General features: G+C 39.6%; 1 protein-coding gene across 1 annotated transcript in view; it reads right to left on the reverse strand.

Annotated features, from left to right (window-relative positions):
- The window catches only part of TMEM192 (transmembrane protein 192), a gene marked incomplete at its 5' end in the record, with an annotated part of 14,007 nt that extends 1,623 nt beyond the window's left edge, over window positions 1–12,384 (reverse strand). The window contains 4 exons of the mRNA XM_009877411.1: window positions 1,018–1,120; window positions 5,200–5,334; window positions 7,343–7,607; window positions 12,193–12,384. Coding sequence (XP_009875713.1) covers window positions 1,018–1,120; window positions 5,200–5,334; window positions 7,343–7,607; window positions 12,193–12,384 — 695 coding nt within the window. The remainder of the gene's footprint in view (window positions 1–1,017; window positions 1,121–5,199; window positions 5,335–7,342; window positions 7,608–12,192) is intronic.
- Window positions 12,385–13,151: the final 767 nt, after the last annotated feature.

Consider the following 13,151-nt stretch of genomic DNA (forward strand, 5'->3'; position numbering starts at 1 on the left):
GAGAATTTCTCAGGGGAGAAGCTGAATGAGAAAGCAATGAGGTCCACCATACATTCACCATGCTGTTTATATCAAGATGCAAGTCGGACATTGTATCAAAATTCAAGACAACTCTAAATCCTTCCTGTATCCTGGACATCTACTTCCAAGTTCCATAAAAGCATGTGCGTGCTGCACTTGTGACACCAGGGGAAGCGCCGACGTATTAGTCACGACTTCACGTCAGCTTTTTACTAAGGTGCACACACAGAGCAGCACATCATACTGTATTAGAAAATTTCTCAGTAAATTCTTATTATAGAAATCCAAGTTAGTTTTGATGATGGGATTTTGTTAAGTCATACCAGACTCATTTCAGCAACTGGAATGATGTTGAAGCAGTCAGAAAGTACACAAAGAATAAACGCACAGTAAGTCTCAGTGCTTGTGAGGTTAATGTTGGATAGCTCTTCTATCTCACTGAGAACTTTCTTAGCACCTAAGTGCCTCACACACCTTTAAAGTTCCTTCCCAAATTGGAAATATATTCTGAATCCCTCACTAGAATCTCATGCCCAACTGCTAGCACAGAATACAGGTGCAAGACTTTCTTCTTTATCTATCAGCTGCCCACAATATATTTCTTTCCCTGAAGAAGCCAGGCTTCCGTAGGCATGCTTTAAAGTAACAGCATAATACACCAGTATCTTCCCTCAAACTCCCATATGAAGTCAACTAACCAGATTAAGCACAGTTATTTATAGCACATTAAGACTTCATTCAACCAGCCATAAATGGTCAAATCATTTCTGTCCTCATGTCTGAGGATTTCTGCATCACAACAGATTGCCATTACTATATGGCAAGTACAAGACTGCTGCTTCTCATCTGTGTAAAATGGTACTCTTAAGCATATGGTTTCCTTCAGAACTTATTCCCATCTCTACTTTGGTTGACAGATTTAAGATGATATGCATTAACTATACACCATAGCTGACCACAGTACAAGATTAATACAGAAAAAACCCACAATCTTACCTGAATCCAATTTCTGAGGTAATATGACTAGGGTAGGCATACATCTTTTCTTCTTCAATTATGTCAGGTCTTGGCTTCGCACGATTGAAGTTGCTTATTTTCACTGCAATGAATTTTTATATATTAGTTGCAAAGCAACCAAAAAAAGGAAAAAAAGCTTTATCATCAAGCTTCAAGTTAAAAGCAAATAAATCTGTAACAGACGATTGTTGTAGGATTGTCTTAGGAGAGGAGATGGGATGGAAAGACAATAAAAGAATCTTCTCTTCTTCAGCCTCATTGCTTAGACCACCACAGCAAAACAAAGACATGAATGGGGAAGCTTGAACATACAGTTTAACACCTACAAAGTTCAATCCATCACCTAGGAGAGGGTGAAATGATCATTGCCTTTTGAGAGGGTAGTGAGATTCAGTCTCCAAATTTAGGCCACAAATTCAGCAACATGCCATAAAACAGTTGTGCCAAGCTTTGATGCTAGTATCTAGGTCAGAACTTGAAAACTTAATCTCTTTGATACATACTATTTTAACTAGACTAGCTGTAATGAAGCAGCAGCTTGTTGCCTGCTCTAAAACTAGGGCAGAGTTGCTACAGAAAACATGGAAGCATTCAAACCAGAGTGGCTCTGTGTTCAGCTTTACATTGTGAACCTTGCTCTGTTGGCTATGAAAACCAGAAGTCATTCCCCAGCGCCTGTGAATAAAGCTCAAGACTAAATTTAACATATGTGGAATGGGGACGGGTGGGCGTGGGAGAAGCTGTAGGCATCCTCTGCATTATTTCTGGAAGGAAGCTGAAAATATTTAAAGCCATTCAATATCAGATCCTGATTCAGGGTATGTACCTCTGAGAGATCTGGAGTAGGCATTCAGGACCTTGAAGTTCAGGCTGCTTGGGAAGCAACACACCCAACACGACTGAAAACGTTACAGTCCGGCTCCATGAGAAATCCACACTACTACAGCAGGGAAATACTGTCCTTAGAAGTCAATAATATGATGGGGTTTATTACAGGCCAGCCTGCTAAAACAGTGCTAAGACCCTCCAGAGGTTAACTACAAGTTAAGCTCAAAGGTTAGTTATTTCTATAATGGTATTTCTCTACAAATAAAGTCACAAAGGAATGGATGTGGAGTTCCCAACATGGGTTGTTTGTGGGAATGTTAGTCTTTTATTCAAGTGATATTAGAAATATGTAAGAAAGTCATTAAATATATTTAGAAAACTTTTTAAAGGTTGACTCCCTATTCTACCAATAACAAACTTCCAACAAGAAGCTGACATTTAGTGCTCTATCATACTTCATTCCACGCACATTTACCTCACTTAAACGATTCACGTCTTATGTCTGTTGTAGGTAATTCAGAGCAATTTCTTGTACATTTCCAAATCCCTGTCCCACATCTATGGCTACATTTGCATACACAGAGATAATTTTAAGAAAGGCAATAGTACTTCACAGGACATTGGGCATCATGCCACTCATTAAAGAACTCCAACAGGTAAGAAGAAATACACAGAACTACAGTCAGGTATTCCATGACACGACTTTTCATCTGTGAAATTAAGCCAGGTACATGAATCTTCTATAGCTAAGCATTTAATGCCTCTTCATAGTAGTTCAGAAAGAAATTATCCTACCATGGAGAAACAATGTATTAGCTGGTACTATCTTCCCTCCAAAATTTAGGAGTAATATACTAACACAAGAAAGCAGCTGCTAGTGTAAAGTGACCTTAATCTTGCCATTGTTGCTCAGCTACATTATCTGATACTATCTTAACAGTAAGTGGTATTTGCTAAGTGTTTGCCTAGCAGAGGGGTACTCTGACCCTGAGCACAGGACTACCCTTAGAACCGTTACTAAAAGCAACTTCATGCTTCCATCCAGTCACATACTTTGCCCTGTTGAGAGAAAACTTGAGTCTCACTATTACTAAAGGTTCTCCAGCTATTTTCAAAATGGGCCAAATAAGTTCTTGTGTAGCTTCTACACAGGAGACAGACATGCACACAGTGGCTTAGCTTACCTCAACACATACTGGGATGGAAAAGAAAAGTTACCCTACCCACTGGAAAAGGCAACCTAGAGTGACTGGAGGTCTTCCTCATCTTCAAGCAAGTGTTAAGTTACATGAAAATTTACTCTAGTTTTGCACACTAAGCCTTTGGGAATGAGGCTTAGACAACTGTTGTTTTGGGGCTGCTGAAGAAATCATGTAGCTGTTGCCAGAAGGAACTGCCTTACTCTTTCCTAGCAATGCAGCTCTGCCTCTCCTTCACTGTAGTTCCAGGACTCACCAGAGCCTTCTGCAACTGGAAAGCAAAACACCACACCCTACAGCTTCCTAGTATAAATTGGTTAATGAATTTGATGGGTACAGGAACTGACAGAGTACAAACTAGGAAACAAAACCTTTTTGGTGACAGAAGATAGCTCTTATGGAGAGCTCTTATGGAAGTCCTGGCTCAGACCTTACGACTATGAAGGTCAGTTTTCGTGCAGTTGCTTATACTTTTCTGCCAGGCTAAGACAGACACAATGTAGCCCTTTGAGTTCCAAGAGGCCTCAGGGTAAGAAATAAATAGAACATCAGGAATTCCAGTGAAACAGTTAAGTTTTGCAATTTATCTCTTATTTCCTGAGTTTCCCAAGAAAGCAAGTATACATATGCAAAGACGTGATCTCCAGCATTCTTGGAATAGTTCTCTAGGACTGCCACACTTCTGTTTGCTCATCACTGCCTCTATTCCTCCAGAGGACAGTCTACTTGAGCCAGGCTGGTCCATTCAGAGAAAATCCTGACAATCCTACAGCATTCAGGCCTCTGCACAGCTGTAAGAGGAGGACATAGTTTAGAGCTGGGACTTTTTGATTTCAGTGCTGTTATATTTCCTAGATGACCAAGCTACTTGGCAGTATTTCTCTGTGTGTCATTACATTACTCAGACCACACCAAAGTGTTCTTCTCAAAAAATTTATATCCTAGATTAACTACTAATTCTGAAATCACAAAAGAAGTCAGATTTAAGCTTCAGGCAGCCCTGAAGGACTTATTTCCACTCTTTCCTCCTGTTTGATTAGAAGTCAGGACCAAACTAAGTTCTGCCCACTGGTTTTGATCCCTGTGTCCCACACCCAGAGAAACCAGTGCTACCAAGGCTACTTAACAAACATGCCATCTCCTTGTTTGTAGCTGTAAATAACCATAAAGCAGCATCTTGGAAGCATAAACTATTTAACTCAAAAGCAGGAACTACATGTCATTTAAACAGACATGGACTTCACAGTAAACATCTCTAGTTTTCTTCAAACAACAAATAACTGCATTTTTTAGTGTCATACATTTTCAGTGGGTTTTTTGCGGTTTTTGTTTTTTCTCCAATTCAGTTATTTTCATTTGATTCGATGCAAGCTATGAACTCATATAGTATTTGGTCAAAGCATTTATCAACATTTGATAGTTCTGCAATAGTTTAATGAAAAGAGGTTTATCAAGGCTTGATAAGTTACATCAAACCTAAAAGCAGATAATGTTACATGCCAACAGTGCCAATACAAAGCAATGTCTCAGTTTTATGAAGCAGTATCTTATTTTAGTATTAGCACAGATTCCAGAAAGCCATGGATTTTTTGTTTGGTTGGTTTTTTAAGAAAAACAATCCACATTAGATGGAATCTTCTGTGTTGGTGACAAAGAGGAACTGAAGCTTTTGGGGTGTGACCAGAGAAAGAGGAAGAGTCTGGAGAGTAAGGCACAATCACACTATGCACGTCCCACATGTAAATCCCAGCAGTTCTGATTAAGCCAGACAGCTCTCCCTGTTTCACAGCTTGTCACACATGCATTTGAGACGACACCGTTAAACAGACAAGCCTGTTCACATTACATTTCTGCAACAGTTACGCATTTATTGCCACTTCACTGGATCAACAGCTTTGAGGTAATCTGGAGCTGTCATTCAGAAGTACTTGGAGATTAAATCAAGCCTGACAACATTCCCAATTGTTTTGAGTTTGCCTTAGTTCTCCTTCTACAAGCACAGAATCATTCTGTATTTGTAGTTGCAGTAAAATGTCTTTGAGTACTCCAAGTGAGCTACTGTGAGGGCAAACAAAACAGCTGAGTAGCAGTTACAGTAAGTCTCACTCAAGACAGCAAAAGTCATCTCTCTCACCTGTGTAAATCACTAAGCACGTCAGCGAGCTAATAAGCTCCAGGCCCAGGACTCCCAGGATCAGGTACAGGTACACTTTACTTCGATCAGGAAAGGAATGCTGCACTGACAAAATCAAAAGCAGGGCTGCATTACCTAGAAGACAAATGTTATATTTTACAGGTGTAGCAATTCCATTAGCTGTTGAGAATAACTTAGTACTGTCTCATCCCCAGTATATGCACTGGCTGCAACATTTCAGAAATGCTTTTCTATTTCACACCATACTTGTGTCTCTAGCCAGTTTCCTTAACGTAGGTGAAACAAGCTTATAACTATTGACAGCAAAGTGAGGTTTCATTTCAGCACTTGAATATAATCGTAGAGAATGAAGAGTTTTCTTACATATTTTTCTGACTTAAAGAACAAGTATGGAAGAAACACAGTATAAATACCTAACATACATGGGTTGGCTTAAATGTTTCTCTAACCGTGTTGCTGCTACCCATCCTCAAAACTTCCCGCAGACTATTGGTTTCTTTCAATTTCTAAGAGGTCACATCAGCCAATTCAAAATAAAGGAAGAACACTCTCAAGCAGTAGATTTGAGTGTATTTAAATTAGGCTAACAAAACAACCAACCACCTTCCTTTCACGGGGCAATACTTGCATAGGCTTCTTTCCAGTCGCCTAGCTATTACTTTAATACTTGCAAGATACTGAAAGTTTGACTGAAATGAGCACGATTAGTCAAGTGTTAAGCTACAGGTCTAACAAGCATTCTTAATTCTTCACACGCCCTCTTCTCTGATACAGAGGGCAAAATGTTCTCTTCTTTCCTGTAAAAATCCCATGACCAGTGCCTAGTTTAAGCATTAAGTGTAGTAACACCATTAAGGTAGCTAGGGAACTGTACAGTTCTCTTTCATACTGTGTTAAGCAACTGAACTGCCAGGATGGAAGTGGTATCAGCAGCAATCAGCATGGCAGGGAGCTTGCAGTAATGGAGCTGGTCACCTTTTCAACGACAAGTGATCTACATCAACCACCTATAGCACATAAGTGATTGCACCTGAACATTTACACATTCCTCGAGTTTGCCTGGCAGGGGAGAAACTGGCTACTTAAAGACAGGAGTAAGTATTGCAGATTGCATCACAGTAGGCAGAAATAGTCCTTTTACTCTTCTGAAACGTCCTTAAGCCCTTCTAGCCCAACTGTGTCACTGCACTCCAAACACATCTTTATCTTCAGAGCTCTATCTAGTGGCCAAAGCCTGAAGTTTTGCACATTCATCAAGTTGATTAGCTCTTTTAGCATCTGAATTGAAAGAAAGCTAGAGTTTTATATAAAAGCAGGACCATCTAACTTATCAATTCTGGTGAAAAAATTTTTACTCCAGCTATTCAGAAGACTTAGAGAAGGGAGGTGGGATTATAAGAGGCAAAAAACTCCACCACCATTCCCTTTTGCATTGCTATCTGTGTGAAAAATCTCCTCAAGTTAAATAATTTTAGATTTGAAGTAGTTTATTAGAAAAGCTACACGAGCTAATTGTACCAACACTTCTTTCAGCTTCACTAGCCAGTGATGTAACTCAGAAGATACAGTTAAACCACACCCATACACTACCCTTTGTCCATAGGCAGAAGTAGAGCTGAGCAGTACACATAGCCCCACTGAAGATCAGAAAATCGCTTATTTTACTGATTTCAGACAGCTGTTGAGAAACATGCAATTCATCTGTTTCTATGTTAATTGCTGAGCTTTGGAAAAAAATAATAATAAAAAGGTAATACACTTTCTGGAAGGACTAGCAGACTTGCCACATATGCAGCTACACAAATGAGTATGCAAACTGAGGTCACTAGCACGGAAACAAAAACCTTGCTGGCTGAACATTTTATGGCTAAAGACTGCATGTTCTACTCAGCCTCACATTTGTGGGTATTTTTACACTACAAAGTTCATTGCAACATCTAGGAGCCTAGAAACGCGAGTCAGGAGATCCACCTGACTAAAATAATTTTATAAATGCCCATAGGCAGGTTTTTAAAGTTCATAGTATTAATACACACGATATATAAACTGCTCAGTCTTTTATTGTTTAAAACTGTAGTTTAAAGCTTTAAAAGAAAAAGCAAGGAGAGCAAGTTCACTTCACCTGTGGAGTGTATCACCAGTGGAAGCCTTTTCAGATGTCTTGTTGATCGATATATTGTGAAGTAACCTCTGCTTCTGACTTTACTGTGGTGATGCTGGATGTATCGTTCAAAGAAAACATGCAGAATCCACAGAATTACTTTTGCAATGATTATGACAGTCTGCACTTTAAGTGGGTGAGTATAGTTACCAGGGCACTTGTCCTGATTTGGATTGGGGTAAGAACAAAACATAGCTGCTAAAAATGCTAGAACAACAAAAGCAACCTGGAAGAGAAAGGGAGAGAGAGGAAAGTCTTAAAGGCAACACTTTTACTACACTAAAAAAAATAAATATACATGCTTACATAATTTATTCATTATGCATTGCTTTCTGAACTGATTTTATTAAGAGATAAAATGACATATAAAACACTAGACACTTAATACAACCATTACATGTCATTCTGGGAATACAGCAATGATCAAAATTGCTAAGTAGTAAGAGCATCTTCCAGTCTCCAGCAGAAGAGAGTGACGAACCACCACTCCAGAATTTTCTCCAAATCAATTTCACGGTTCCCCAAGTCCTCCTTTCATAGTGAATATATCTTATTTCTGGGCCCTCTTTACTTTGCCTTTTTACTTTTATCAGAACTCATGTCATACTCGCTCCAAAAAAAAAAAAAAAAAAAAAAAAAAAAAAAAAAAGCATCTTTTCAGACTCATTCAGTTAACACCTGGTTCTGCTCTGCAGGACAGCCTCATATCTTACTGGTACAGTACATTTCTTGAAACTGACATTTCGTAAGTGAAGATCAACCTGTTACTATATCCACTGAACATAATCTCCAGACTATGACATTAAAAGTGAAACATCATAGTAATCTAAAAAAATATATTAACAACACTGGGTAGACATCTTTGCCAGTTGGTTATCATTCTTTAGTGTATTTACTATAATTTTTTTCCATCTTCCTCAGAACTTATGGCAGAACGACCAGAGTGTAGTAATTCAGATTGTATATATATTTATACTTCCAGATTAGTGCCATTATGCCATAACTTTTCCTGTTTTCTAGGCTTTTCTCCTAGTTTTCAGGATCAGGAGTAAGCATCAGCAGTGTTTTGCCCAACTAGAAGGCAGAGTCATGGGTGTACATTATCTGGGGTATATGTATATACACAGGGCTTTTTTAATCTTTATACAGTATTTTTGTCATACAAAGTACTCTCTACTACTTTCATTCAGTGACCAAGAAAACATGATACTTTCTCATTCTGATTTATTGAAAACAAAAGCAACTCCCACCAATACAGAATTCAGAGCTTCTACATACAACAAAAAGAAATCAATTTGCCTCAAGTCTGCAAAACTATTGCCTCTCATATACTTAATGTGTCCAATATTCTGCATCTCATAACTGATAGAAACAACCCATAAGAACTGAAGAAGGAGGAAAAAGTTTGATTTTCATTTGCTAGCTTTGTTTCTATACAAAATTCTATGTCTAAGAGTCCCCTTCCCACTCCCTTGAGCTTATTTTTCATGGTTTTGTCATTTCTTAAGCAGCTTTCTTCAGAAATTAACCTTCCAGAAGCACTCCTGATAGGAGCTGCCTTTAGCTTGCTCTGACTGTGAATAAAGTAATTCAGAAGGGAGGAAAAAGGGGCAATAATTTTCACACAATCATCAACAGCAAAGAGACATTATAGAGGACAGACAGGGTAGAAGGTAGGAGAAAAGAAAAAACAAAAAACGAGCATGTCCTCTATATTATGGATAAGAGCATTACTTTAAATGCAAGTTAAATCCCAAATTACCTGAGATGGGCTAAGTAGTCAAATTAATAAGTTCAATAAAAGGAAGGTTTATCAATAAAACATTCATTTAACTCTTTAACCTCCTTTTCATGCAAAGCTAAGAATAATCCTGCTAGCCCATATTTCATTTGGTCTATTTGCCATTTGGCTTCCCATTTTAAAATAGTAACACATCACACCTAGTTCCACTCCCTCCAGATGTTAGGTATGTGTTTCAGTACAGAAAATGACTATATTAAACTGATGCAAGTGGGAGTGGCCTAGCATTGCAGCTCTACTCATTACTACAGCAGTGTATACAAGAGGAAACAGGTAGCTGGCATTAAGAGTAGCATTTACAAAAGGTGTTTTGCTTACATTTTAGGGTAGTCCAACAACAGGTGCTTCAGCCCAGTACAGGGGATTTATATACCAAAATTTACTCTTACAGATAGTAACAGTTAAGTTCAGCTTTGTGTATGTGCATAGACAGAGAAGATTAAGGAAAGAGTTAATATAAAGAAATTAATTCTAGCCTGTACACTTTACACTGCTCTCCAGAGTCTCCTGATAGGAGTCAGAAGCCTGTAGAAAATAAAGGCTTGGCAATAAGAAAGCCACTCAAAAACCCAGCCACACCACACTCTAGCATTTCCTACTACACACTCCAGAATTGTGTGTAACTAGGCAGCTGCACCAGTGTTATTTGCTACCTAACTCCATTTCTTAGCACCAGAGGGTGGAAAGGAAATATGCCAAGTGACATTCAAATTACCTTACAGACATGCTACAATTCTACAGCATAATACTAAGATGGCTGTACTTCTCCAGGATACTTGCCCCTTTGGCAGGCTGCGCATCAGAAGCTAACCTGGTGTCTCCACGCTTCACAAGGTTTGTGCATATTTGCAGAAGCAGAGGGGAAGGAAATCCAATAAGCTTGCTTTCCCCATCCATCTTTTCAGCAAAAGACAGCACCATTTCATGTGGCAATTATTATGCTGTATTTCACCAACAGAAAAAGGATACTTTCGCATTTTGTTCCAAGGACCAACCAGTCACTGCAGCAGGTTCAGCAACAGCAGTAATACTTTACCTGGAAAAGTGTGTGTTGACAGAGGCCTCAGAAGTTTGTTCTTTTTTCCCCCTCTTTCTTCTCCTCCTCACACTTGTCTCCATTTGCAAGAGAGGGGAAGTGGCAGAAACAGAAGAGGGAGCAGTTTCCTAGGATCTCGGTGACTGACATTTGGCTACATCCGTTTTGGTAGTAGATAATAACGCCCCAAGGTTGGGCAGAAAAACATTTACTGTTCTACTACCAGTAGCAGCGTCTACCTCTGTAGTAGACTTCAAGTGCCATCCTAATGGGATGGCACCAGAGTTCTTCAGGAAGGGGATCATAGACTCATAGAACAATTCAGGTTGGAAAAGACCCTTGGGATCATCGAGTCCAACCATTGACCCTACACTGCAAGGTCACCCCTAAACCATATCACCCAAGACCCCATCTAAACGACACTTGAACACATCCAGGGATGGTGACTCAACCACCTCCCTAGGCAGTCTGTTCCAGTGTCTGACCACTCCTTCCGTGAAGAATTTCTTCCTAATGTCCAGCCTAAACTTGCCTTGTTGCAGCTTGAAACTATTCCCCCTGGTTCTGTCCCTAATTGCCTGTGAGAAGAGACCAGCACCAACCTCTCTACAATGTCCTTTCAAGTAACCGTAGAGCATGATGAGATCCCCCCTCAGCCTCCTCTTTGTCAAACTGAACAGACCCAGCTCCCTCAATCGCTCCTCATAAGGTCTGTTCTCCAGGCCCTTCAACAGCTTTGTTGCTCTCTTCTGCACTCACTCCAACACCTCGATGTCTCTTATACCGAGGTGCCCAAAACTGAACACAGTACTCAAGGTGCGGCCTCACCAGTGCTAAGTACAGAGGGATAAGGCTGGATATGCAGTTTCCATTGAGAATTTTGGTAGTTTATGCAGCAGAAGTCTTTCCTAAGTCTACGTGATAAACAAAGGGGCATTTCTTAAGTCCACAAAGCATTTACTTCTAAAATTAGAAGGCTAGGGCATATTGTTTGAATAGCTTTACACAGCTGTTCAAAGAGAGACCTTAGAGATTGGTACATGCTTTTAAAATTCCAGCAGAGAGTACATTTTGCATCTTTTTGTTTGACACTCTAAAACAGTGAGCAACACACACGTACGTCTTGTACACTCTCTGGCTTTATAAACATACTACCCTCAGGTCAGTGTTAGTGGCATTATAGAATAATAGAATTATTTAGGTTGGAAAAGACCCTTAAGATAGTTCGACCATTTACATAACACTACCAAGTCCACCACTAAACCACATCTCTAAGCATCATACAAGTACTATTTCAGTTAGATCTCAGGATCAGAGCACTTCATCACTCCTTCTTCATGTTTGGATTCCACACACTCACAAGCAACAGTAAGCCTCTTCAGCTTAATCAAGGATAAGCTCGCTACTAGGTAGGAGTCTCTCTATTTCTGTCTACCAGCCTCAAAAACACCTTTGCACTGCAAGGTACAAAAGCTGTCCTCAACCTCCAGAAGGAAAGAGCAGGAAGCAACATTTGGATTCTCTTATCTCTCCATCCACTACCATGCAAAACCCTCAGAGCAAGTCCAGCTTTGCTTGTTCAGTTATCAGAAGAAATATATTAAGTCTTTCTGTGAAGTTAAGTTCAGCCTCCAGAAAGCAAGGCATCAAATCATCTTAGACCTTTATAACTAGTGTAAGTACTTCTACGGCAGTAACATTATTTTGAAAGTACATTTCCAAGAGCATAGAATTACTATTTAAAGGCTTTTCTTCCTAACAAGACACATCACAGCACGTCAGTGCCAACAAACAATGAGAATGCAGCAAGTATCATTTAGCATATACATTATCAAAATTCAATGACAAACAGTACTCTGCTGGTTTGGAAGAACAGCATGAACAAGTCTCATGAGAATTCTGTCCACATGAACAATAAAAATTCAGAATAGAGACAGCAAATTCTCATAATAAAATCATGCTTCCTGAACTTACATGTATTAGCAACAGAAAATTGGCAAGGAGAACTGCTGGGATAGCATGAAATCTTGGCCTCAGTTGGGAATGCAATGTATGAGACGAAATAAGCGGTGCATCTAGTAGAGGATCATCTTCCAAACTCTGTGTTATTTCCAAGGAACCCTGAAACAGAAGAAGGGGAGGGCAAAGAGTAGTAACAGGTAAGCTCTAGAAGTAAAGTGCAAAGTCTTAGCAATCTTCTGTTAACATATTAAGATTTTGGCAGGGAGGTAAACTCAAAAACTAGGTAAGTATCTTGAGATAAGCTTTTAAATTCTAGGTAAACTCTCATCACATCTTTATAGGATGCCTCAGTCCTTGAGGGATCTGACACCTCAAGCATCACATCGAGTCTTAGGAACTTGTGCTGGCCACAACATTCTCTGTTTTCAGTAAAGAGCACGCAGCTCTTACCTGTCATGTTGGCACCAAGTATTGGGGCTTTGGCTTCACATTGAGCTTTTGGCTACAGAATTTTTCAGAAGTATTTTTATTATTTTTTTAATTATTATTATTAATTATTCTAGCAAAAGGTAAAATTAAGTGCGGATACGAAATCTGCCCCAGAGTTATGCATCTCTGCTCCTTCCAGGCCAGGACACAGTTATTCAGTACATCTTATGCTGAACACACAGAGCCACTACAAATGCTCAAACTGCTCAAGCTTCCCTCTTAGCATCCTGTTAAGTTCCACGCTATTGCTTGCTTTGAGAGAAGCAAAAGAAACTCAAGATCCCAAATCAAGTTTTGACTGCTTTTGTTCTGAGTAAAACAGCCCAGAATGTGACAAGGGCAGACTCCAGCCCACTCAGACTTCCAGTTATTCAGAGAGACATGCCAGGGTTCACTGGGATACCGGTTAGCTCAGTGGTTTGAGTGTGGTGCTAGCAACAAGGACCAACACTGAGGTCGTGGGTTCAATTCCCACTCGGTCC

Source organism: Apaloderma vittatum, unplaced genomic scaffold (genome assembly GCF_000703405.1).
Source record: "Apaloderma vittatum isolate BGI_N311 unplaced genomic scaffold, ASM70340v1 scaffold40729, whole genome shotgun sequence".
NCBI classification, from domain to species: domain Eukaryota; kingdom Metazoa; phylum Chordata; class Aves; order Trogoniformes; family Trogonidae; genus Apaloderma; species Apaloderma vittatum.